Below are 25,864 nucleotides of genomic sequence, written 5' to 3'. Positions count from 1 at the left end.
CATATGCTATTTTATTTGAAGCTCACCACAACCTTGTGAAGTAAGAACCTATATTATCCTTATTTTACAGTTACGGAAACTGAGACTGATTAATGTTTTTGCCAAGGATTACATAGCTAATAATTATCTAAGGTGGGATTTGAATTTAGGTCTTTCGGAGTTTAAGTCTAGCATTCCATCCATTGTGACACACATCTGCCTATAACAAAAAAAGGGCTAAATTTGGAGTTGAAGAATCTAGTCTTAAATTCCAACTCTGGTTCTTCTCATTTATATTACCTTTAAAATAAAACTAAGGGAGGTCTTAAGATCATTAAGTTCTTTTCCAGTTCTGTATGTGCCATTTATTTCTTTAGTTCCTTTAGTCTTTTGGCTCTGGGGCCTTGGTAGTATATCTCTCAGGGAGTAATTTTCTTGTTACTACAATGTAGTTTAATTAAAGAAAATAATGATTTTCTACTAAATGTAAAAAATGTAACAAAGCAAAACAAATAAGATAAAAATATATATTCAAAAGAAAATATATTTATTATTAAATAAAGCACTAGAATTAACTTGGCCAAGTCAGGTTTTTCCTTGATATAATTGTTATTTTCTTCTCCCATACAAAATACAATTTTTCCTGTTTGATTCATATTGTACATTTGGAAAGTTTACATTATAATTACATTTAAAAACAATTGAACCTTGTCAGGTTATCATAATTTTATCCTTCAAATGTAAGTAACATTCTATGCTGGAAAAACTGAAAGACTGATTTCAATCTAACAATCAATTAATAAATCAATAATATTTTTATTGATCACCTACCATATATGTTAAAGGCACTGTGAAAAAACTCTAAGGGACGGAAAAAAGTTGCAACCTATCATCACTTCAATCAGACTAATTACAATTATAATCTATTAGGGAAAAGAATAAGCATTCATTGTGTATCTCATTATTCTCTGGACATTACGCTAAGCATTTTAGAGATATTTTCTCATTTGATCTTCACAATAATCTCAGTTAATATGTATCACAGGCAAGATTTAACAAAGTAAAATTGAATTTTTTTTTTTACTTAAATTCTATGGGAACCTTGGAAAAACCTATAATTTTGCAACTTTTTTCAATCCAGAGGAATACTGTATCATATTATATGTGAAAAGGCTGCTTTAAAAGTTATTTAAAAAAATTTTTCACTATTTCTTCCAGTTCTACTGTACATAATTGTACATTATTTTTTACATTGCTGAGACAGCATTTTAATTAATGCCAACTTAATTAATAATTAATTAGTCAGTTATCTATTAAATACAAAAATCTCATCTAATTATATAGCTAGCTAAGATATCCTAATATGTAGCACATTACTTTAGTGAATACAGCAATCAAAGCTTAAGGACATCTTGAGAATACATGTGCTTAGATATTGGTCCAGATTCTAGATTAATAAACTTTTATTTTCTGCATTTATATTCGACCCGGCATGGTGTTGATGGCTTCTGGATACCCATTAACTGGCTCAAATTCTGAAAACAAGAATTGAGGAGGATTACATAAACAAGTCAGTATGAAAACAAATGATTCAATAAGCCCCAACTTTATTTTTTTTCCTATTTCTTAGAAGATATACAATTAGATTCCATAGCTTTTGAATTGATTGTCTTTTTTTCCTTTTTTTAAATTCCAGCATCAAAGTTAGGTTCATTTTGATACTGGTAAAGTGAGATGAGTCATAATTTAGACTGTAATCACTCTTGGGCTTTTGGTAGACTATTTAATGTCTGTGTCCAATTCTCTGGTGTGTGACTCTCTTTAAGTTGTCTGACCCTCATAAAAAAGACATCCAGTCCTTTCTTCCTTCCTCTTTATAAGCTAGATAGCAAATAGATAATCTGATAAATTCATCTATGCTAAGAGGAAACAGAGGTTTTCCTGGTCACATATATAAGTGAACATTTTAATTGTGGACTTCAAAAGAAAACAATCCTGCTTTTTATATTTGACTTGTTGATAATTCTAATGGATTTTAGACCCTATTAAACAAGGAAGGAGACTTGTTTTTGGCAACTGGGGCTTTTTTAGAGCCCTTTATATCATATGGTAGCTCAGTTATGGTAGCTAACAGTTTTGGAGATGACTTGAAAAGTAGATTTAACAAACCTTCTCAGAGTGACAGAGCAGCCCTTGACAAAATTGAGCACTCAAGATTTATGGTCATCACTGGTAGTTTTTAAGACACAGAATCTGAGACAAGGATAATAGCTGTATGGATGAAAAGAGACTGGATCCACTAGAGTTCATATATCAAGTTGGCTCTGCTCCTGATACTTCTAGTAAAATTGTATTCAGCTGAAAATCTGTCAGTGTACTTGGAAATCCATGTTATTTTAAGGCTACTAGAGTTTTTTTTTTTTTTTTTTCTATTGCTAGGTAACCTCTAATGCTAAGCATTTGTTAAGTGCATATGTTAAGTGTAAAGCACAGTAAAGGATGAAAGAAACAAAAAAAATGAAATAGCTTTTGCCATCAAAGAGTTTATATTTTACTGAAGAAAAAAAGTACGCAGATAACTTTAGGACTATTTGGTTTCCTTGGTATAGAGATTTCATGGGTAAGGACATTTATTCTAGCAACAAAGATCAGCAGTTTCTCTAACTAGTCTTCAAGAATTGCCTGGAACACTGAGAGTTTAAGTGATTTGTCCAGAATTACTTTCATTAACAGATGTCAGAAACAGGACTAGAACCTGGATTTTTTTGTTTCAAAGCTGGCTCTCTACACCTTCTGTCCGTGTGCACAGATAAGTAAAGGGGAATATTAAGGGTGGGATGGAGGACCACTATTACTGAGGAAGAAAAGGGAGAATGATTTGGAAAGTGATATTTGAGTTGAGCCTTGAAGGTAATGACACCCCTCCCCTTTTTTTTCTCCTATATTCCTTGTTCATACACATGTTTTTATGCTGGGTTTTCTGGAAAGACCACTCAGGTATGAACTTTTGCAAAATGATCAGTGAATTCATGACAGGCAGGCTAAGTGCACACACAGGTGTGGGGTTAGGGTAGCTAATGGTTTTGGAGATGGCTTAAAAAGTAGTTTTAACAAAATTTCTCAGTCACCAAGCAGCCCCTGGCAAAATTAAACTGTCAAGATTTATGGTCATCACTGGTAGCTCTAAGACACCAAATCTGAGACAAAGATAATATCTCTATGAGTGGATGGAGAACATGTTCCCCTGGAACTCATACATCAATACCCAAATATTAGATTATAGATTAAGCCACTTTGGACTGTGGCCTATAAGTTTTGAAGGCACTGCTTGGAGTTTACCAGGCTTATTCAGGAACCATATCTTACAGGAATGAGGAACACTGGCACTCTAACGGTCACTGTCATTGTTGATGACCAAAAAAAAAAGGTCTTGAACCTGGTATGTTAATCACTTCTAATTCATTTCTGAACAGGAATGATATTAAGGACCTCATTTTTCAGTAAGGACTCTAGGAAGAAGCCTATGGTCTCAGAATTTTTGATGTGAAGAGAGAAAAGCCTCCTTTTACAAATAGTATCTCAATTGATCTTTAAGACAACACTGAGATAGGTGCTATTATCTCCATTTTATAATGAGGAAATTGATGTTGAGACAGATTAAATATCTTGTCTAGAGCCTTACAGTTGGTATCTGAGGCAAAATCCAAAATCAAGTTTTCATGATTCCACATGGACACTATCCACTCTTCCCTCTTTGAAAAGAGATACTGAGAATATGTATTATATATTGTTATTTAATTCAGTTTTATTATTTTATTTGTTTAAATCAATTCTGGTAAAATTTTTTTTTCATCTGGTTAACATGTAAATGGTCCAGATTTATGGTATTTGGTTGAATATTAATTCTACAGCTGCTTTGAATGCTGGTTAATTAATATTTGTTATAAATGTTGCATTTATAACAGTAATAAAACATTTTAAAATTAACTAAAATTAAATAAAAACCTGGAATTTTTTTTTTACCTGTTTGGGAAATGGGTCCAGCAGTTTAAATTGGTACTTATAAAATATTAAGGCAACAAAGATTTCAATCTCCAGTATAGCAAGCCATCTAAAAGGAAAAGACAATAATATATAGTCAAGATAATGTGAGACATACAATTCACAGAGAGTATAGAAAATATATATAAATATATAAATATGTTTTAAATTTTTTCTTTCATTTTTCTTAGTATAAACTTGCATTACTGAGGGAAAAGCAGTAAACATGTTAATATTGCTATGCTCCATGAAATATATGAATGCCAATTTGGTTTAAGGCCAGAGAATTAGATTTTTAAAAATCTTTTTCTTCACTAAAACCACCTGGAAAATCTATTCTAGGTAATCAGGATATAAGACAGGGCACGGTGTAGTGGAGAGAGGGCTAGCTTTGGAATCAGGGAGACCTATGTTCAAATTCTAGTTCTGACATAATCAGTGTCTGAAGGCAAATGTCTAAATTTAGGCTGGTCGACCTTTGGGAGGAGCTTCAACATTAGGAATTCCATATATTAATGAAATCATGAATCTAGATTCTTCTTTCTCATACACAAAAAACTTAGAAGCTTGAAAAATATTATTATGATTCAGATGGATTCTATTTCAATTTTTCAAAATCTTCATGTTGCAAAAGTGGTCCTATATAACAATAAACATTGAACACTATTATGCCAATAACAATAAACATCGAATACTATATATTATGCCAATCAAAAAATTTGTAGGTGGAAAAGACATTTGGAGATCATCTAATCTAACCCATTTATTTTACGGATAGGAAGTTCAAATATGGTCTCAGACACTTAACACTTCCTAGCTGTGTGATCCTGGGCAAGTCACTTAACCTGAGCCTCAGGGGAAAAAAAAAAAAAAAGAATAATGTTAACTGAAGCCAAGTCAGGAACCAAGAGAAGGGGATTAGTCAAGTGTTGAAAATTCCAAAAAGATCAAGGGCAATATGGACTGCGGAAACCATTGACTTTTTAACATTTCTCTTTGTATCCCCAGAATTAGCCCATGTTTCACATGTAATAAATGTTATTTTATTGATTGATTACATTGATATAATAAACATAAATATGTAAGGATAGTTCTTCTGAGGTAACTTTAAAAAGTCACTTAAAATTTCTCAGGTTTCAGTTTTCCGATCAATAAAATAAAAAGATTAAAATCAATGATCTCCAAGGTTCTCAAATCTAAAATGCTAGCTGAATTCTAGCTGAATCAACTTATTTTACAGACAAAATCTGTACAGATCCATATCTAGGGGCCCAGGAAAACAAAGTGCCTTGCGAGGGAAATGATTATTTCTTTCTTGTATTAATAACTACTTATTGAATCAGAACCAAGATGTTTTCCTCTTTTTTACTTCTTCATTCAGAAACTAATCAGGAAAATAGTAGACAAAAATTTCACAGATAAAGATTTAATAAGACAGTAAAAAAATTCTGAGTTTAGGTTAATGAGAGAATTCCTGCTCATTCTTTTTACTCAAACAGGTCAGGGAAATATTGATTCTCCTTTTTGTTAGATAGGTGATATGGAAATTGATAAATTTCTTTGAAAAGATTTGGGCAATTCAAGTGATACTCCAAGACCTCATAGTAATATAGCCCAGATTTTTGTTGTGATATTCATTTTCTCATTAATTGTTAACTAATCAGAGTCGATGGTTTTCCTCAAAAACACCTATTTTTCAAAAAGCATACAACTGTGAGCCCATCAATATGAGGAGTCTTTGGCAAATGAAAAGCCACTGACCTTTTATTAATAAACATACTAGCCTCATTAATGAGATGATTAAATTACCCAGAATCTACATTTGTCAAACTTTTTAAGTACGACATTGGTACAAAGACACACAGAGAAAGTGAGAGCTACTGAGAAAAGAAACCCAAAAGTCAATGTTCATTTTGATACATTATACATTATATTATTCTTGAATATAATGTTCTATTTGAACCTATGAAAAATATATGTTGCTGAGCAATTAGTAATGTAACCAAGATGTTACCTTTTTAAATAGTTTTAGAAGCACTTATTTATTATATAACAAATTGATATGCATATTTAAATTCATTTCCATCCATTAATTAAAGTAAGTCTCCTAAGAACCTCTGATGGAAAATATTCTATTTCCCTTCATTGAAGGAAAGGAATATAGAGAGGAGAAGAAAAGAAGAGAAAGAAAAGAAGGAAGGGAATAAGGAAAGGGAGGAGGACAGAAGGAAGGAAGAAAAAAAAGATGGAAGAAAAGGAGAGATATATTCACTATTCAGAAACATAATGAACTATAATTATTTTGGGAATATTTCCAATCATTTTTAATGTCAGAAAAGTTAAAAATAATAAAAAGTTATTATTCATGCCAGATTTATTTATCAGACTTTTAAGAACAACATTACATAATTACAAAGTAGATGAAAATATAAATGTGTTAATGCTTTATAAATAACATTTAATTGTTTGTTTTTCCAATGAAGTTGCATAATAAATATTTGTTGAATTCAACATCAAATATTTACTGAGCACTTGCTATATACAAGATTCATTGAACTAGGCATAGGGACAAAAATAAGAAAAAGGCACATCTTAAAGAATCTTACAAGATATATCCATAGAATAGTCATACATTTATAGTTGAAAGAGACCTTGACATTCATCTAGTCCAGCCTATCAGTTTTCCAAATGAGGAAACTGAGTCCCAAGAGATAAAGTCAACTTTTCACACTTAAGATTAAGCTGGGATATGGAACCAGGTCATTATAACTATACTGGAATTTGAATTAGTCAAATTTATGAGCTTCTTCAAATATGATACTCTTCCTATATTTTGGCTAGCAAAATTTCACCTCTTCTAGTTTTGATTTAACTTTTTGGGCAATCCAAGTGATGTAACTTTTTTGATTTAAGTGCCAAACACTTCTCTTTATATCTTATCCCTACTTCTAGCCAGAATCCTACTCCAGCTATATTCATTTTATTTGTTTCCCCTAGAATTTTATTGTTAGCAATCTCAAATCTCTTCCTTTCATCTTTATCTCCTTCCATTTCCTAGTTCTCACTAAAATTTCATTTACTCTTGAACACATTTTATCCTTAATCCTCTCCTCCAAACCTGACTCCACCTTCTTTTATGCTCTTTTTATTATAGAGCTAGACATTTTTTTTTTACAAACCCTATTAATCTCACTTGCAACCACCTGTCTTCCTTTAAAAGTTTATTTCATCAAATTATATCACCTAGTGCATATCCTTGTTGCTATCATGTACTGATCTCTTTTCTCCATTAATGAGTTCAGTATTCATTCTTTCTACAGCCTTGCCTTCATCCTTACATATTTATGTTTATTATATCAATGTAATCAATCAATAAAATAACATTTATTACATGTGAAACATGGGCTAATTCTGGGGATACAAAGAGAAATGTAAAAAAGTCAATGGTTTCCGCAGTCCATATTCCCCTTGATCTTTTTGGAATTTTCAACACTTGACTAATCCCCTTCTCTTGGTTCCTGACTTGGCTTCAGTTAACATTATTCTTTTTTTTTTTTTTTTCCCTGAGGCTGGGGTTAAGTGACTTGCCCAGGATCACACAGCTAGGAAGTGTTAAGTGTCTGAGACCATATTTGAACTTGGGTCCTCCCGAATTCAAAGCTGGTGCTCTATCTACTGTGTCACCTAGCTGCCCCTACATTATTCTTGATTTCTGCACCAATGAGTATTAATTCTCAGTCTCTTTCACTGTTTCATCATATTTCTCTATGAGAGTAATTTGTGAAAATGTGACCTGGCAAATTCATTTGTAGATACTGGTTCTTTTTTTTCCAATTACCTCAGAAACCAGTTACTGAAGACCAGAAAAGAGAGTTCTCATCACTAAAAGTCTTGTCACTCTCAAATGGTTTAATATCTGAAATAAAATGTTTCTATTACTGGGAATGATGTCAGAGAAGATATATTATCATTTTCTTTGATATTGTATACTCTTCAGCTAACTTGCAGAAGAAAATTCTAAAGTAGTTTTCCATTCTTAGTATGTGAGCTCCATGAAAGTCAGTTCATTCTTGATATTTATTTGTAACCCCAGGGCTTTCGACAGAATAAACAATCATTTTTTCACTTCATTTATACCCCATTCATTCATTCATTAATTCATGCAGCCATTTATTTTATCAGGTAAGAATAAAAATCACATGAGACTATCACATTCCCATGAATTCAATTATCACCTCTACACAGATGATTTTCAATATATGACCCAAATTTCATTACAGAACTGAAGTCCCATATCTCATAACTTCTGAGAATCTCTACCTGGATTTCTTGTCAGTATGTCAAATTCAACATATTCAAAATTAATCAAACACTTTCTTTTTTTCATCCTGCCCCTTCTCCTATTTTTGCTCTTTTGACGTTAGCATCCTTTATTTTGATGTTAGAATCTATGGTATGCTAACAGAAAATCTTGCAGTTATCTGTGGGTCTTCCCTTTTCTTTAACCCTATACATCAAATCAGGTGGTCAACTCCTGTGGATAGTACCCTCATGATGTACCATCTTTTTCAGGAATTCAATCAAGTAGAGATGATGCAAAGCTGAAGATTAGAATGATGTGAACAAAAAAATAAAAGGAACCAAAATTGAAGTGAGGCCAGTGCTTTAATGAACTGATTAACTAAAATATGAAGGGAAAGGAATGACACCAGAACAAAGGTGATAGACTATAAGAATAGTCACTGAACTGGTTTAAGTCTTCCTTATCTCTCACTTACATGATCATACTATATCCTAGCTGATCTCACTATCTAATGTAACTTTATTAAGACAGATCAGATCCCATCACTCTTAAAAAAATTTTCATTCTTTATTACCATTAGGATAAAATACAAACTCATTAGCCTGTCATTTAAGTTCCTTCACAATATGAATCTAACTACCCTAGTTCCCTGTCAGTAATACTTATTTCATATTACTCCCTTTATGTCTTCTGTGTTTTAAATTAGACAACTAGCTATTCCTTAAACTCCATATGCCATCTCTTGCCATCATACAGGTCTTTCCCATGTTGAACTGCTTTTACATATTATCTCTGCCTTTCAGAATTCTTCTCCTACAAACCTAAGCTTCTCTTCCATGAAGCTTTCCCTCGTCCCTCCTCCAGGGAAAATGCACTTTTTCTCTTCAACATTTTCTAAGTGTAATGTGGTATTCTCTTTTGTCCAAACATTCCAAATGTGCGATTATTTATCTATGTGTGTGCAAGTTTGTATTGTGTGTATTTGTTATATTTCCATAGAATAATGCAAAAACTTTGAGTTCAGAGACTTGGTCATTTTTTCTCTTTGCATTATTAGCATCTAACAAAGTTTCTTATGCATAGTAGGTACCTAATAAGAGTTTTCTGAATGACTGAACATGACGCTGCATTCTTTACAAGTCAAGACAGCATGTGCTAAATGTGAAATGAGTGTTAAGAGACAATAAATGATAAAATTTAGAGAAAAGAGAAGTTACTGAAGATTATAGCAATCACATAAGATTTCATCTAGAACATGGGATTTGAAGAAAATATAGTAGTGAGATAACTAAAAAGCATTTATTAATCCTGCATATTCCATCCAGTGCATTGGACACTGAAGATACAAGTACAAAAATGAAATAGTTGCCTCCTTCAAAAAGCTTAGATTACAAATAAGCATGTACACCTAAGAATAAAAAGCAGGATATGTCTGTCCAGACTCGTTACTTCATAGGTATAGAAAACCTTCTTTCAAAAAATGCTCTCTAACAAATGCACATCTGTAACTAATCTGAATACAGAATATATACAAAATAAGAATACAGTACAGACCTGGGATTCTTGAAAGAGGTGGTACTTAAGCTGAGCCTGGGAAGAGTAGGACTTGCAAGAGAGGGAGGTAATGAAGGCAAGCATTCCAGTTATAGGGTTAGTTTAAAGGAAAAGTTCAAGAGCACTGTTTTTAATCTACTAAGTTTTAAATGTCTATATAATGTCAAGGCAAAGATACTCATCTGTCAGTTGGATATAGAGAACTTGATTTATGAGAGAGATGAAGGATGAATATGAAGATTTGAGAATTTTAAATGTCTACATAATGTCAAAGTGGAGATACTTGGTCATCAGTTGAATATATAGAACTTGAATTTAGGAGATAGATGAAGGGATATTCATGCAGATTTGAGAGTCATCTATAAAGAGATGCAGCAAGGTGGCAGAGTGGGCAGAGCACTGAGATTGGAGATCAGAAGACTTAACTTCCAGAATCTGGCTTCTGAGAACTTACTTGCTGTATAATCCTGGGAAAATCACTTAATTCTGTCTGCCTCAGTTTCCTCATCTATGTAATGAGCTGAAGAAAGAAATGGCAAACCACTCCAATATCTTTGTCAGGAAAACCCCAAATAGAATCAAGAAGAGTTTGATACAACTGAAAATGACTGAACACACACATACTATAGAGAGATGATGGCTGCAACAGGAGGAAAGGAAGTAGGTAAAACTTTGGTTGTCTGAATGAAGATACATAGTTTGAGGGGATATGTCAAGTAAAGGCTTTTAATTAATTATTTTAAGGGCAGAAAGATATAGACATGTTAGAACGCATCAAAAATAGATGCTAGTGAAAAAGGAATGGTAGAAAATTAGAGAAAAAAAGGGGATTATTAAAAGGAAAAGTTCCCATATGGGATGGGAGGATCAACGGTACAGTAGAGCCATTGGTATTGGCAAGGATAAGTACTACATCATCTTCTGGATCTAGAGCAAAGGAGGAAAGTCTAAGGGATAAAGTAAGATGATCTGAAGTGTGGAACTGGGGAAGAAAGGAAACTTACAATGGATGACCTTTTTTTCATGAGCAAAGAAGGGGATATTGAGTTGTATAGTATGGTTTAAGGATATTCACATGGATAGGAGTGCAAAGTAACCCTAGAAAGGTTATTCTAATTTTTGATAAGTTTGAGATTTAATCCTAACTTTCTTTTGAAAATAAAGGGGGAAAAACACTCTTCTCTCACATACTTCCCCCCACCACCATCCATCTCTTACCCCTGTGTGATCCCATGATCCTTTTTTTCTGCTTTGAAACTACTGCTGGCAAACATGACATCCTTTGGAAAGCTTCCAGAGCTGCCAAGAGCAGAGGCCTTGAGGCAAATTCCTAGTTGCCAACAGCTGCAGCTTATGAAAATAGAATCAACTCTTCCTGGAGTTCAGAGGAGGCAGTGTACATGCATATTTATCACAAACATTATATATCAGGACATAACTATTATAGTTAAAGGGGAAATGACACCTTCCCTTCTTCCACAAATCATTTAAAAAAGTAAATCAGTTTCATGTCTGTAAGCAGAGTAGGGTAGGTTAAGAGTATTTGACTAGAAAAAAAAAAGGAAGAAGAATTATAGTTCACATTTTACATTGTGTGACTTTTTTTTTTTAACAATAATCTATTGAAGTAGGCAATATATTATTTAAGCCCATTGCAATGACAAGAGACTTAGAAAGTGACATGCAAAAGTCAAACAGCTATTAAATGTCAGAGCAAGGACTCAGCCCTAGTCTCAGCACACTTTCATTTACTCTATGCTGCCCATCCAGCAGTGTGTTGATAAACTGACTTTGCCCAACCCTTTGGATTCTGACATATTTGTCTCCATTTTCTTAAAATACCATGGACTAGGTAAAGAGAGTCATCAAGAAAAATTTGTATTCTGATCAAGTCAAAATTTATATTCTGATCAAGCAATCAAAGGAAGGGATGGCCATTAGAAGTTATATGTCTATATATAATATAAGATTTTGACAGTTAGATGGCTAATTATGATCATGGAAAGGAGGATGAAAAAAGAAGGAAAAGAAGAATGAAATAGGTGACCTTATTAGGTGTTTATATCATGATATTCAAACATTCAAATAATTAGTGGAAAACCATCTGTTAGGAATGCTATAAAATAAAGCTATAAATTAATATTTGCATTTCAATGGGGACCTGAATTAAATGAAATTCAGCAATGAATAATCTAATATCTAATAATAAATAATAACTTATTTATCTAATTAGCATTGTCTCTGACTCCTATATACTAGATGTGGTGATGTGAGTGAGTGATGGCTGTAGTGAGGAATTAAAATTTGACCAAAAAAAAAAAAAAAAAAGGTGATTTAAGGAGTTAACTTCAAAATAGGGTGGATGAAACATAGATAGATAGCAATTTATGTGAAAAAAATATGGCAGTTCTAATAGAAAATTTTCTTGAAAGTTAAGAGATGGGCACATAGGTGGTGCAGTGGATAGTTTCAGAATATCAGAAATCTGGAATCAGAAACTTATCTTCTTAAGTTCAAATCTGGACTCACATATTAGCTATGTAATTCTGGACAAGTAACTTAACTTTGTTTGCCTCAATTTCCTCATCTGTAAAATAACCTGGAGAATGAAATATATCTTTTCCAAGAAAATACCAAATGTAGTCACAAATAGTCAAACACAGTTAAAATGTTAATATTAACAACAGTCTTAAGATAATTATAGCGTCCAGAAGAAGAGAGATGATACACTCTACTCTGGCCAGACAATATCTGGAATATTATGTTCACATATAGACCGCACATTTTAGAAAGGATAATGACAAACGAGAATATATCCAGAAAAGGGTGACCAGGATGATAAGGGAATGTGCCATATGAAGACTGGCTGAAGAAATTAGAGATATTAATTTACGAGATATAAGTCACTCTTCAAGTATATGAAAGGCTTGCAGATAAGAAGGAATAAGTTTGTTCTGATTGGGTCTACAATGCAATGGACAGATGTTGAAAAGAAGCCAATTTAGGTAAATGTAAAGAAATGTTTCTAACTAAAAATGAGATATCCCAAATCAGAATGAACTAACTCTCAAGGTAGTGGGTTTGTTCTTACTATAAGTGCACAGGCAGAGGCTGGAGGATGACTTTTCTGAGATAATTTAAAAGAGATATCGATTCAGGTATAGGCTGGATTAGAAAGTCTTTGATATGGTATGCAATTTTTTAATGGTTTTGATTGAATAGCTGATTTTTAGTGAATTTAATTCAACTAATACTGCATTCATACTATGAACAGAACAGTATCCAAGACGCTATAATGGATATAAAGACATATAAAGTAAGTTCTTGTCTTTAAGGAATTTTTACTTTAACATAAGATATAGCATGTATGCACAAAAAGTTTTACTAGAAATGCTATTTATCTTTTTCTGCAAAAGTAAGGCAAACGGGATTTCAGTTTTAGCCCTGTCATTGTGCCTTCTATGTGATTTAATCTCTTTTAATCTTGGTTTTATTGTGTTTAAAGTTGTGGTTGCTGGTGTTTGTCCTTCATACAGAAAAAGGACTATAATACTAGACAGTTGATGCCATGCCTTGCAAATGAATTGGATTTAAGAAAGGGAGGACTGTGCAAAATCACCAGCTTCTCTTCTGGAGCTATCTTGGTCCAGTGGCAAGATGTAGATCAGGAGGACTGGAGATGGTTCTGTATGTAGAGAGAGATCTTTGCCTTTTTAAGCCAAGATATTTATCAGGTTTCAGTTTGATTGAAGCAACATCTATTTAATGATTAAAGTTAAGTAAAAATGAGGCAGAAAATGGTCTCATTCTGGATCCTAGAGAAAGCATCAAGAACCATGATAGTATAAAGGTAGAGAAATGATTTCCAGACTTTTTGATGGGAAAGGGGGTGGTTTGCAGTTTCATGGAGAGAGAAACATTAGGCTAGACTCTGAATAATTACTGGGATTGGAACAGGTAGAGATGTGAAGGACATTTGAGTCAAAAGAAACAGTATGAGTAAAGTTTGAAGACAGAAATATTCAGGATATGTTAAGATAGCACAGGGTGGTGAAAAGAAGACTGGATTGGAAGTCAAGATCCCTTCACTGCTACTAATTATCTAAATAGCCTTAAACAAACCAATTAACCTTCATGTGTCTCAGTTTATTCATCGAGAAATAAAAATTGTGGTAATCTTGACAGTATGGAACAATTTCAGAATGGAACTCATCATAGAGGAGGGGAAAGCTTAACATGCAACACAGATTTGGAAAAAAGTAGATTCCAAAGAGTTCAGAGAAAAGATGGGTAGTATCTAATAGTTTAACATTTTAAAAGTATGAGATCTCAGACACAAGCGTACATTGTTCTGATAAAAAGATAAAAGTGAAATTATGCAGAGAGATTGACATAACTTGTCAGGGATCACAATGATCCATCTCCCCCCCCCCTTTTAAGTACATAAGATTAGGGATATAAGACCAAGTAACTAAGGATGATTACAAAATAGTAATGGATAAATAGTAGTGGATAAAGTTTTGGATCTGGATTAAGCAAGATTTGAGTTCAAATCTGTTCTCAGGTACTTACTAGATATATGACCATCAATGAATCAACTTCTTTTTCTTTCAATTTCCTCAACTACAAAAATAGGAATCATAATAGTACCCACCACACAGGAGATCAAATGAGATAATATTTAGAAGGTGCTTAGCACAGTGCCCAGCACATAGTAGACGCTTAATAAAATGCTAGTTCCCCTCCCCCTCCTTTATATAGCAGCAAAAATATGGATTAGCTAAATATAAAAGGAAAAATAAACATTATACAACTATTAGTAGATGAGGAGAGTTCAAAGTCTATGCTAATGGCACATGATGTAAAAACCTCATTTTCATAATATGTAAAAAAGGACCAAAATTTGTTAAAAATAAGAGCCATCCCCTAGTTAATCAATAATTAAAAGCTATAACAGATGGTTTCAAAGAAAAACATCCGAATTATCAGTAGTCATATGAAAAAATGCTCAAAATCAATAATTATTAGAAAAAAGCAAGTTAAAGCAACTCTGAAGTTCGATCTCAAATCCACCAAATTAAATTAGCAAAAATGGCAAAAATGGCAAAAAAACAACAATAACCACAACCTAGAAAATGAAATTTCTGTCCCATCAATACACAGCTGATGAAACCATTCTGGAAAGTCATTTGGAACCATGCACAAAAAGCTGTTAAACAGTGCATATTCTTTATTCAGCAGCATTGCCACGACGTCTATATCTCATCTATATGTAGAAAGATATTGATGGCAATTTTTTATGATAGTAAAGAACTGGAAATTAAGGTGGTATCCATCAATTGAGTAATGGTTGAATAGATTACAGTACTTTAATATAATGGAATATTTACTATGCTGTAAGAAACAGTGAAAGGAACAGGTTCAGAGAAACCTGGGAAAACTTGAATTAATGCAAAGTGAACTGAGTGGAACCAAGAGAACAACTTATGGAATAATGACATGGTAAAGACAAACACCTTTGAAAGACTTAAAAAATTCTAATCCATATAATGATCAATCAAGATTTTAGGAAACTGATTATAATTCATGCCATAACTCATGCCCCAACAAAGAGGAGGGGCTCAGAGTGGCAGAATAAGACATAATTTGGGGAATATATATATAATTGCTACAAGAGTTTCATTCTTCTTTTAAGTTAAGGAGGATGAGTAGGAGAAAAAAATTCACACTTATTAATAAAAAATGGATCATAGCATTTTGGTTTTTTTTAATGTCCAAGTATCATTGTAAATGCATCAGGTTTCCCTCTTTCTATATGACTATGGAATTCACCAATAAATTCTTGTCATTGTTTTATAATCTCACTTCAAGAAGTTTGGCTGTAAGTTCTGCTCTTTCCTTCTTACAAAGGAAGAAAATCACACATAATCTTTTTGGGAAGGGTCACTTTTAGAGTGTATCCAGGTATTCTTCTTTAAAGAGAATAAATAAAGAGATTTTTTCTCTTCTCCCCAAAACCCATTTTGAATGCTCCTTTTAGCCCTTAAATTTAAATCCTTAGCTATCACCACACTGAAAAAACCCAAGATTTTTATCTAACAAACACATTTCAAAGCAAGTTTATTAAAGTTACTCTTGCTCCCATTCTGCCCCAATGCCCAGGATACAACAGCTGCAAGTGAATAAGAATATTTTTCAAGATAAAATTTGCTTGCTGGATATACCATAAGCAGTATTTTCTGACTCACTAAGTATTTTGTGTATGAGATAATCGATCAACTTCTATTGGACAAAGAACAAATGGGTACAATTTTCTGGGGATTACAACAAGGGACAGTTGGTTTTGCTTGCTCAGTGGAAAGATATGTCTTGCCATACTTAATCCAAGTGAGGTCACTTTCTTTCCTAAACAATTTTAATCTTCTTTGTCTATCTCAAAGACTGAAAAGTCGGGTTGATTATTTTAAATTTCAGTTTATGACAGTTTAGTTGGCAGAAATTTACATTGTGAAATTCTGAACTTAAGAAATGAATGAATTGCCATCAATTTACTCAAAGGAACAACCATTCTTGAACTTGCAGAATTTAGGGTTCCTTTACCACTATTCTTGTCCCTACTGTTATTGACCTACTGATATTGACTCCTTCTATATAACAATATGTTGACAAATTCAGGCAACTTAGCAAACATTAATACTTTGTCAGTCTCCAAAAATATTATTTTGATATCCTGAGAGTACCTAATTAGACCCTCAGTTATAAATAAATAAAAGTATTCTGCTAATTTATTGATAGCAATTGGACATTAGGCAATTTCATGTGTAATTTATAAGTGAGGATTGGCATTTCAGTCTAATGTGCTATTTACCAACATCCCAAACAAAGACACTGTCAGAGAGTTTTCAGTTGTTATTAATTAAAGATATCTAGAAAGAGGAGAATGAGAAAATTTTCAATGAAAAAAGAAAAAAAGTAATAAATGGTAATCTACTTTGAAGTTTATAGGAAATCTTAACAAAATTGTGAAAAGTTTAAGATTGCTATGACCACAAGGGAATAAACATGAGTTATCCAATGAATTAGGTACCACATGACCAAAGTTCGTGTTTCTGTCAACTATTTTTAAACTCAATATTGGGTTCTGGGCAGGAGAAAAGAAGGGGAGACAAAAAGACTTCTATTTTGAAAACAACCTAGAATTATTATTAATTTTTGGCATAATATTGTTCCTTTTTTTAAACAGAATATTTTCATTTAGATGTGTAATTTGAAAATCTCTTTAGTAACTTTGGTGTATTATTTCAAGATCATTAAATAAGATCCTGAAACATCAAAAAATGTATTTTGATGAAGAGCTGCTCTAGAGACTGGACTAATTTAAGCAGTCAAATTGGATTCATCAAAGTAAAGATGTTTAATGACCTTGGAAAATCTAAAATTATCTCATATTTAAGAAAATATTATTCTTATTTCTTTTTTTTTTAAGTACATGTTTTGGTGCCAAGATGGCAGAGTAAAGAAGGAACCCTCTGAAGCCCTCCCAAATTCTCCTTCAAACAACTAGAAAACAAGTTCAAAATAGATCTGGGAGCAGAGAAACTGCTTACCAGTATTCCAGGAGAGGTGTGTCTCACTGGGGAAATGCAACAGCAGCAACAGCCAACCTTATAGCAGGGGACCTGTGGTGGTCAGGGACAGTCTATAATGAGGCCCCATTTTAGTGAGCATTATGTATAGCCCAGCAAGCAGATAGGCCTTGACCCCACTGCTGACCAGTGTTGGGGCTAGAAGTGAGATCCTGTTTCCACAGAGACCCATCAGCAGGGCTCCATCCTTTGGGTGGATCAATAACAAAATACTCCCCTAAGGCCAAGTAACCCAGGAACAAGGCACCACACAGGGTCATAAACTGAATCCCATACCCTACAGAGGCCAACAGGAAGCTCTGTTTCCCCCCCATCACCACCCTGCCAGCACTAGCCATAAGGGAAGCCTCCCTTTCAGAGAAAGCAAGTCATTGATTCCTGAAGTCCAATGAAAAGCAGAGTCCCAGTACAAAAAAACTTTGGGACTTTGCAGAACTACAGTACAATTTTCAAAAAAAAAGTCACCAAAAAAGGCAGAAAAAGGAGCAATTTTTAAAAATTGACTATAGAAAGTTATTATGATAATAGTGAGGATCAAGATATAAACTTAGAAGAAGATAATAATGACAAAACGGTAACATGAAAACTCAAAGAAAAATGAAATTTGGTTTTAGGTCCAAAAATTCCTAGAAGAGCCTAAAAAGGTTTTTAAAAATCAAATTAGAACAGTATAAGAAAAATTGGTAAAAGAAATGAGAATAATGCAAGAGAATTGTGAAAAAAGACTCAGCACAGGAAAAGATAAATAAAAATTTACCAAGGAAAATAATTCCTTAAAAAAATAGAATAGACCAAATGGAAAAGGAATTACAAAAGCACACTGAAGAAAACACTTCCTTAAAAAATTTTGAATTGAACAATGAAAACTAATGGCTTTATGAGACATCAAAGTAAGGTAAAATAAAAAAAGGAAAAAAAATGTGAAATTTCTCATTGAAAAAACTGATCTAGAAAATATAATCAAGAGAAATAAAATAAGAATGATTGGATTAGTTGAAAGCCATGACTTAAACAAACAAACAAACAAATCTTGGATAATATCTTTCAAGAAAATATAAAACTGTCCTGATATATTAGATTTAGAGAACAAATAAGAAATTTAAAGAATCCATCAATCATTGCCTGAGATCCCAAAATGAAAAATCTCATATAAAATAAAATCCCAAGATGAGATCTCAAAAGGAAAAATCATTGCCAAATTTCAGAGCTCACAAATCAAGAAGAAAATAGTTTGGGCAGGCAAAAAGAAATAATTCAAACATTGTAGAGATACAGTCAGAAATATAAAGAGTTTGACAGCTTCTAAAGAACCTGAGGAATTGAAATGTACTGGAAATACTGGAAAGCAAAGGTGTTAAGATTACAACCAAGAATTACCTACCTAGTAAATAAATATAATCTTTCAGGGGGGAAAATGGTTATTTAATAAAATAGAGGACTTTTAAGCATTTCTAATGAAAAGAACAGAGTTCAATAAAAATTTTGATCTAAAGGAGGATTATGGGAAGATGGTGAAGTAGGTTGGTAAATTTCAAGCTCTCCAGATTCTCTCCCACAAATACAACAAATTTGTGCCCTCAGGGCCAACATAGACTATTGAAAAATCAAGAAGACTTGGGGCAGAACAGGGGTCCCGCCTGGTACCATCCAAGAAAACTAAAGAAAGATTACCCATGCCAAAATTAGAGATGTTTACACTAATCCTTCTTATTTTTAAAAAATGAAAAGGCAAAGAAAGAATGCCACCATAAAAACTTTCTATGGAAACAGGGAAGGCTGAGATTCATCTTCACAGGAGGACACTGAATTAAAAAAGCTTCTACCTCAAAGACGAATGTGAAATGGCTCTTGTCTAAAGAGAATGTATACAAGAATGTGGAAAAGAATTTAAAAATCAAATGAGAATTGATAAATGGTCAAAGGATGTGAACACACAATTTTCAGAGGAAGAAATTATAACCATTTCTAGTAATATGAAAAAATGCTTTAAATCACTATTCATCTGAGAAATAAGATCTCTCTGAGGTGGCATTACGCATCTCTCAGATTGGCTAAGATGATAGAAAAAGATAATGATGAATGTTGGAGGGAATGTGGGAAAACTGAGACACTAATACATTATTGGTGGAATTGTGAACAGATCCAACCATTCTGAAGAGCAATCTGGAACTACACCCAAAGGGTTTGATTCAGCAGTGTCTCGCCTGGGTCTGTGTCCCAGTGTGAAGAGATCATAATAAAGAGAAAATGGCCTACATGTACAAAAATGTAGCTGTCCTTTTTGTATTGGCAAGGAAATGGAAACTTGAGTGGATGTCCATCAGTTGGATAATAGGTGAATAAGTTATAGTATATGAATATTATGGAATATTATTGTTCTATAAGAAATGATCAACAAGATGATTTCAGAAAGGCCTGGAGAGACTTGCATGGACTGATACCAACTAAAGTGAGTAGAACCAAGAGAGCCAAGTAGAACAACAACAGCAAGATTATGTAATAATCAATTCTGATGGATGTGGATCTTTTCAACAGCAGGATAATTCAGGCCAATTCCAATTCCATTCAATTAGATATAGAAATTTATCTTACCCTATGAGGCTCATAGAAGGAAGAATGAGAATAGCCGGAAATGAAGAGAGTGATCAGAAGCTAAGTACTTATAAGGAGGGAAAAGGTGGAGATAAAAGAAGAGAGGATAAGTAAAAAAATATTCTGGAAAGAAATACACAATTAGTTATTATAACTAAAAATGTGAATGAGATGACTTTACTCATAAAGCAGAAATGGCTAACAAGGGATTAAAAACATAATCCTACAATATATTGTTTACAAGAAACACATTTGAAACAGATACACACATGTTAAAGGTAAAGGGTGGAGTTGAAGCTAAGGAACAGGGATAGGAATCATGATTTCAAATATTAGGTAAATCATCAGTGTAATTGACATATCAATAATAGTACCAACAGAAATAAAAAAATCATATCAATAGATGCAGAAAAAACCTTTGTTAGATACATCACCTATTCCCATTAAAAACATTACAGAACATTGAAATAAATGAGCTTATCTTAAAATGATCAGTAATATTTATCTAAAACCATCAAGTATGAATTGTAATGGGGATAAGCTAAGAAGCCTTCTTAATACAATCAGGGGTGAAGCTAGGATGTGCATAATCACCTCTATTTAATATTATACTATAAATGTTAGCTACAGCAATAAGAAAAGAAAAATAAATTAAATGAATTAGAATGAGCAATGAGGAAACAAAACTATTATATGATGACATACTTTAAAATCCTAGAGAATCAATAAAAAAGTCTACTTTAAATTATTAATAACTTTAACAAAGATGCAAGACGCAAAATAAACCCACAAAATCATTAGCATTTGTATGTTACCAAGAAATATCAGCAGCAATATGTAGAAAGAGAAATTCCATTTAAAATAACTATAGGCAATATAAAATATTTAGGAGTCTAACTGCCAAGGCAAAGCCAGGAACTATATGAGCACAATCATAAAACACTTTTCACACAAAGTCAGATCTAAACAATTGGGAAAAAATTAATGGCACATGGATAGGCCAAGCCAATAAAGACAACAACTGCCTAAATTAATCTATTTATTTGGTGCCATACCAAACTATCAAAAATTATTTTATAGAACTAGAAAAAATAACAAAATTCATCTGGAAAAACAAAAGTTCAAAGATATCAAGGGAATCAATGAAAATAGATGTGAAAGAAGGTGGTCTAGTCATACCAAATCTCAAACTACACTATAAAATAGTAATTATCAAAACAATCTGGGACTAGCTAAGAAATAAGAGTGGTAGATCAATGGAATAGATTAAAGACAAAATATTTTATAGTAAATGATCCAAAGATCCAACTTTTGGAACAAAAAGTCATTATTTGACAAAAACTGCAGGAAAAACTGGAATACAATAAGACAGAAACTAGGTATAAATCAAGGTCTCATACCATATACCAAGATAAGGACAAAATGGGTACATGATTTACACATAAAAATTAACAAATTAAGAGAACATAGAATAGTTTATCTGTCAGTTGAATATTTCAGGGGATGTGGGAAAACTGGTTCACTAATGCACTAGTGGTAGATTTATGAACAATCCAATCTTTCTGGAGAGCAAATTGGAGCTATACCCAAAGGGTTATAAAATTGTTTATACTCTTGGATCCAGAACCATTTAAAGGTCTACATCCCAAAGACACCCCACAAAAGGGAAAAGGGTCTACATATATCAAAAATATTTATACCAGCTCTTTTTGTAGTGACTAAAAATTGAAAATCAAATGGATGCTCATCAAATAGGGAATGCCTAAAGAAAAGTATGTATTGCCAGAACTACCTCAGTTTTGGTGAGGTTCTGAAAGAAAGTATGGAAGAGGAGGGGATTAGACTGACTACAAAACTCAAGTTCTACAGAGTCTTTGTGCTAACCTTCTTGTTTGTATGCCTATGAAATCTAGACAGTGCATTATCATGCCAGGAAAGTTAATTGCTTCCATTTGAATTGTCTTAGGAAGATTCTGAAGATCATCTGGCAGAATAAGATACCAGAAACTACGGTCATTTTTTCAACTAAACTGTCAAACATTCAAACTCTACAGCAGAAAGTGCAACTCCACTGGGCTAGCCACACTGTTCAAATGTCAAATGTACACTTTTGAAAAAGACTATTTTATGAAGAACTTTCACAGGTTAAGTGGTCACTTGGTGGTCAGAAAAAATAATAGAAGGATACCCCTCAAGGTTGTCTTAAAAACTTTTAGAATTGGTTGCATGGACATAGGAAATACTTTCACAGGATTAACCATCATGACATGCCCTAATCAGAAAAGGTGCAGGGTTCTGGGAGCAAAGCAGAACTGAAGTAGCTCCGAGGAAACATGAGGTGTGTAAAGTTAGAGAATCCACCCCAGATATTCATAGGAACCAGTTGTGTCTGATTTATGCAGAGCATTCTGAGTTTTGTATTGGTTTGATTATCTACAGGAAGATGTACTGTAATTTGGCTCTAAAAAGTGGTGTAATTTTGGTCCTCTTCAATAAGGAAGAATAACAACCAATCAACCAATATGATTACAATGAAATACTATTGTGCTGTAAGAAATGAAAAGCAGGATCATTTCAGAAAAACCTGGAACGACTTATATGAACTGATACACAGTGAAGTGAACAGAACCAGAAGAACATTGTACATAGTAACAGCAATATTGTTTGATGAAGAACTATGAATGACTTAGCTATTCTCAACCAATAGAAGTGTTCAAGACAATCCCAAATAACTAATGATGAAAGATCCTATTTGCCTCCAGAGAGAATATTGATAGTGTTTGAATACAGACTGAAGCATGCTAATTTTCACTTTCTTTCTTTTGTTTTTGAGACTTCTTGAACAAAATGACTAATATAAAATTATTTTAAAGTGCAACTAGACTTATTTATGAATTATAAGGTCATGGAAGGCAGAGACCAAATCTAATTTATCTTTGTATTTCCCTCAACACCAAACACAGTACATTGTACCTAATAGGTATTTAGCAGGTATTGAATGAATGAATGGAGGAATGAATGAATTCCTTTTGAATGAAAGCCTGGCCTATGAAACTTGTACATCAATTTTGACTATAAGTAACGAAACCTTTTTTGTCAGAATAAACTTTGCTAGTGCCAAAGAACAAAAGTGTTGTTATTAGCCACTTTCATAAGAAATGAAGCAATCACAATCTATTTAGACTTAAAGTAAAGGAAGATTAAGAAAATGCTTTCTTTAGTTGAGTTATTGTCAACACAATTTCTGAATAAATCCAATCCAGCTGTCTCACTGACCTTCCTGGACATGGGTACTTCCCTCCTCCAAATGCCACAAACCAGTCCAAGAAAGCATTCTTCTCTAAATTTGCCTTTTCCCAACGTTCCTGTGGGAAGAAAACATTTTTTTCCAAGTCAGCCTTGTATAAATAAGCTTAACTTTATTTCTCTAGGCTAAAAATGACCTCGTACAGCTAATCCTTGCATATAAAGTTGCAGTGTTGCTAGTAATTTTTTCCAATCTGTTATTAATATCAGACACAATTATGTTTCTAGAAAATATGTTTATAAATAAAAAAGATTTAAAAAAGAATCTCTGTAAGTGGTAAATGTAATGACAATGTAAATCAAATAAAGAATTAACCTTATAAAAGCAGGAATATTTATAATAAAATCTTGGGCCCCAACATAAAATCACCCTTCATTATAAGTTTGGTAATAAGACATTGGAGATGGTCAAAACAAAGGAAATTTGAGTCAATACATCTGGATGCCATTTATGGCAATGTGTTGAGAGACAGGGGATGAACTAAATGACACTTTGTTCATTTCTGGCCCAAAGTTATACAATTCTTAGGGGGAGAGGACAGAATTTTATATATGACTTCAATTTTCATTAGCAAAATGTTTGTGTGTGTGTGTGTGTGTGTATGTGTGTGTACATGCATAACATGTACGCCTATGTAGGCCGATACTCAACTTAAGCACAGTGAAATAGATTGAAGAACACAAGGTAGGAGAACAGAGTATCAGGTAAATCTGTTTTCATATCTGCTTCCAAATCCAAAGACCCTCTTCAATTTATACATATTGCTCATTCTAAATCTGTGGCCAATTTTTATTATTTGACTAGTGTGATACCATTTTTAAAAAATACTTTTGTGGAATGAGTGATCTTATTATCAGATTATCAAATAAGAAAGCAATTTTATTACATAATTTCTGGATCAATAATATATATGAATAATGCAGAACAAAAAGACAAAATGAAAAAGACAACTTACAGGCTTGAACAATTCAGGTTCTGAAAAATACTTTGGATTTCTATGAACCCAAAAAGGAGACACCATTAAAATATCACCAGAAGGAACAGTATAATTCTAAAATAGAAAAACAGTTATAAATTATAAATCTAACTGCAATGAAAGTATTCACTTATTAAAGAGATCTTTATTAATTATAAAATAACAAGTATATTGTGGGGGATGACAAGCTAATCTTTTTATTAGAAGACCAAGAAGATATCACTTTTTTCTGGACATTGTATCCACTCTTCTCACAATTATGTCATAAAAAAATAGCAAACCATAAAACACACAAACTTCTAGCACCCGTCAAAAATACTTACTTTCTAAAAGTTAATTATCAATTTCTATGAAGAACAGTGTAAGTAAACCCAAAAGTCAAAGTTATAGCCACTATAAATCAATTTTTGGAAATGACAAAGTCACCGATGATAGACACAGAAATTATGGGTAGCAGTTATTCCCAGTGGTGGGGCAATAGCTTGCCCTGCCACTAGTGGGGGAGGAGAAAACATGCTGTCTCTAAGTGTGCTTGATAATAGCACCAGGAAGCAGCAGCAAATTCCTTCTGTACTAAAACAGCAACAGGAAGAAAAGAGCCATGTCAAAAGGAGGACAAAGGAGGATAAATGATATAGTATTTTTCTATTTTAGAGGTATAAAGGATGAGCAGAAGTAGAATTCCTCTAGAAACAAGAATGAGGCTAAATTTTTCTATAGAGAGCTTCCTAATACAGGAAGCCTACCTATATTGCAAGTATATTTTTTCTTGAACCTCTAAACTGGGCTTTTAGTAAAGGATTTTTAATAAAGGGCTTTTATTTTTCTTTCCTCAGACTAGATCTTCCTACAATCTCACCCAGATTGGAAGTGGAGTGCCAACTCACAGGCCTGATGCCACTCTCAATTGCTATGGAAGCTTTGATCTACTTCATATTTGACGTTGGGCAGCTAGATGGCACAGTGGGCAGAGGACTAGGCTTGAAGTCAGGAAGACTCATCTTCCTGAGTTCAAATCTTTCTCAAACATTTACTAGTTGTGTGTCTCTGGGCAAATCACTTTACTTTGTTTGCTTCAGTTTCTTCATCTACAAAATGAGCTGGAGAAGTTAATGGCAAACCACTCCAGTATCTTTGCCAAGAAAATTCAAGTGGGGTCAGAGTTGGACATAATTGAAACAACTGAACAACTATTATTTACCTGGTTCAGCTCATTCCTCCTTAAGTATTGCACAGTCTTAAAAGTTCACCACTGGCTCACCACTGATATCAGATTTAGTATAGACATCTGATTTTCTTAGTCCCATTGAAGCTCAGAATTTCTGTATTTCAATGAATTATTTCACAGTCTTTCTTTTTTTCATTCTTTTGTTTTTATTTTATTATTTCTTAATTTCTCATAAAGTCATTAGTTTCTATTCGCTCAATTCTCATTTTTAAAGAATTATTTTCTTCAGTGAATCTTT

At 33.0% G+C, this 25,864-nt stretch overlaps 1 protein-coding gene across 2 annotated transcripts in view; it reads right to left on the bottom strand.

Moving 5' to 3' along the window:
- Positions 1-505: 505 nt before the first annotated feature.
- CYP39A1 (cytochrome P450 family 39 subfamily A member 1) overlaps positions 506-25,864 on the bottom strand; it is a 138,272-nt gene continuing 112,913 nt past the window's right edge. For both annotated transcript variants that reach the window (XM_074310737.1, XM_074310738.1), the window contains 4 exons: positions 24,378-24,473; positions 23,392-23,480; positions 4,003-4,090; positions 506-1,514 (listed from right to left, as the gene is read on the bottom strand). In XM_074310737.1, coding sequence (XP_074166838.1) covers positions 1,443-1,514; positions 4,003-4,090; positions 23,392-23,480; positions 24,378-24,473 — 345 coding nt within the window. In that variant the 3' untranslated portion in view covers positions 506-1,442. The remainder of the gene's footprint in view (positions 1,515-4,002; positions 4,091-23,391; positions 23,481-24,377; positions 24,474-25,864) is intronic.

The sequence above is a fragment of the Sminthopsis crassicaudata genome, chromosome 4 (assembly GCF_048593235.1).
Source record: "Sminthopsis crassicaudata isolate SCR6 chromosome 4, ASM4859323v1, whole genome shotgun sequence".
Lineage (NCBI taxonomy): Eukaryota > Metazoa > Chordata > Mammalia > Dasyuromorphia > Dasyuridae > Sminthopsis > Sminthopsis crassicaudata.
Note: the sequence above shows the minus strand (reverse complement) of the source record. Positions and strands in the feature narration are given on the sequence as shown.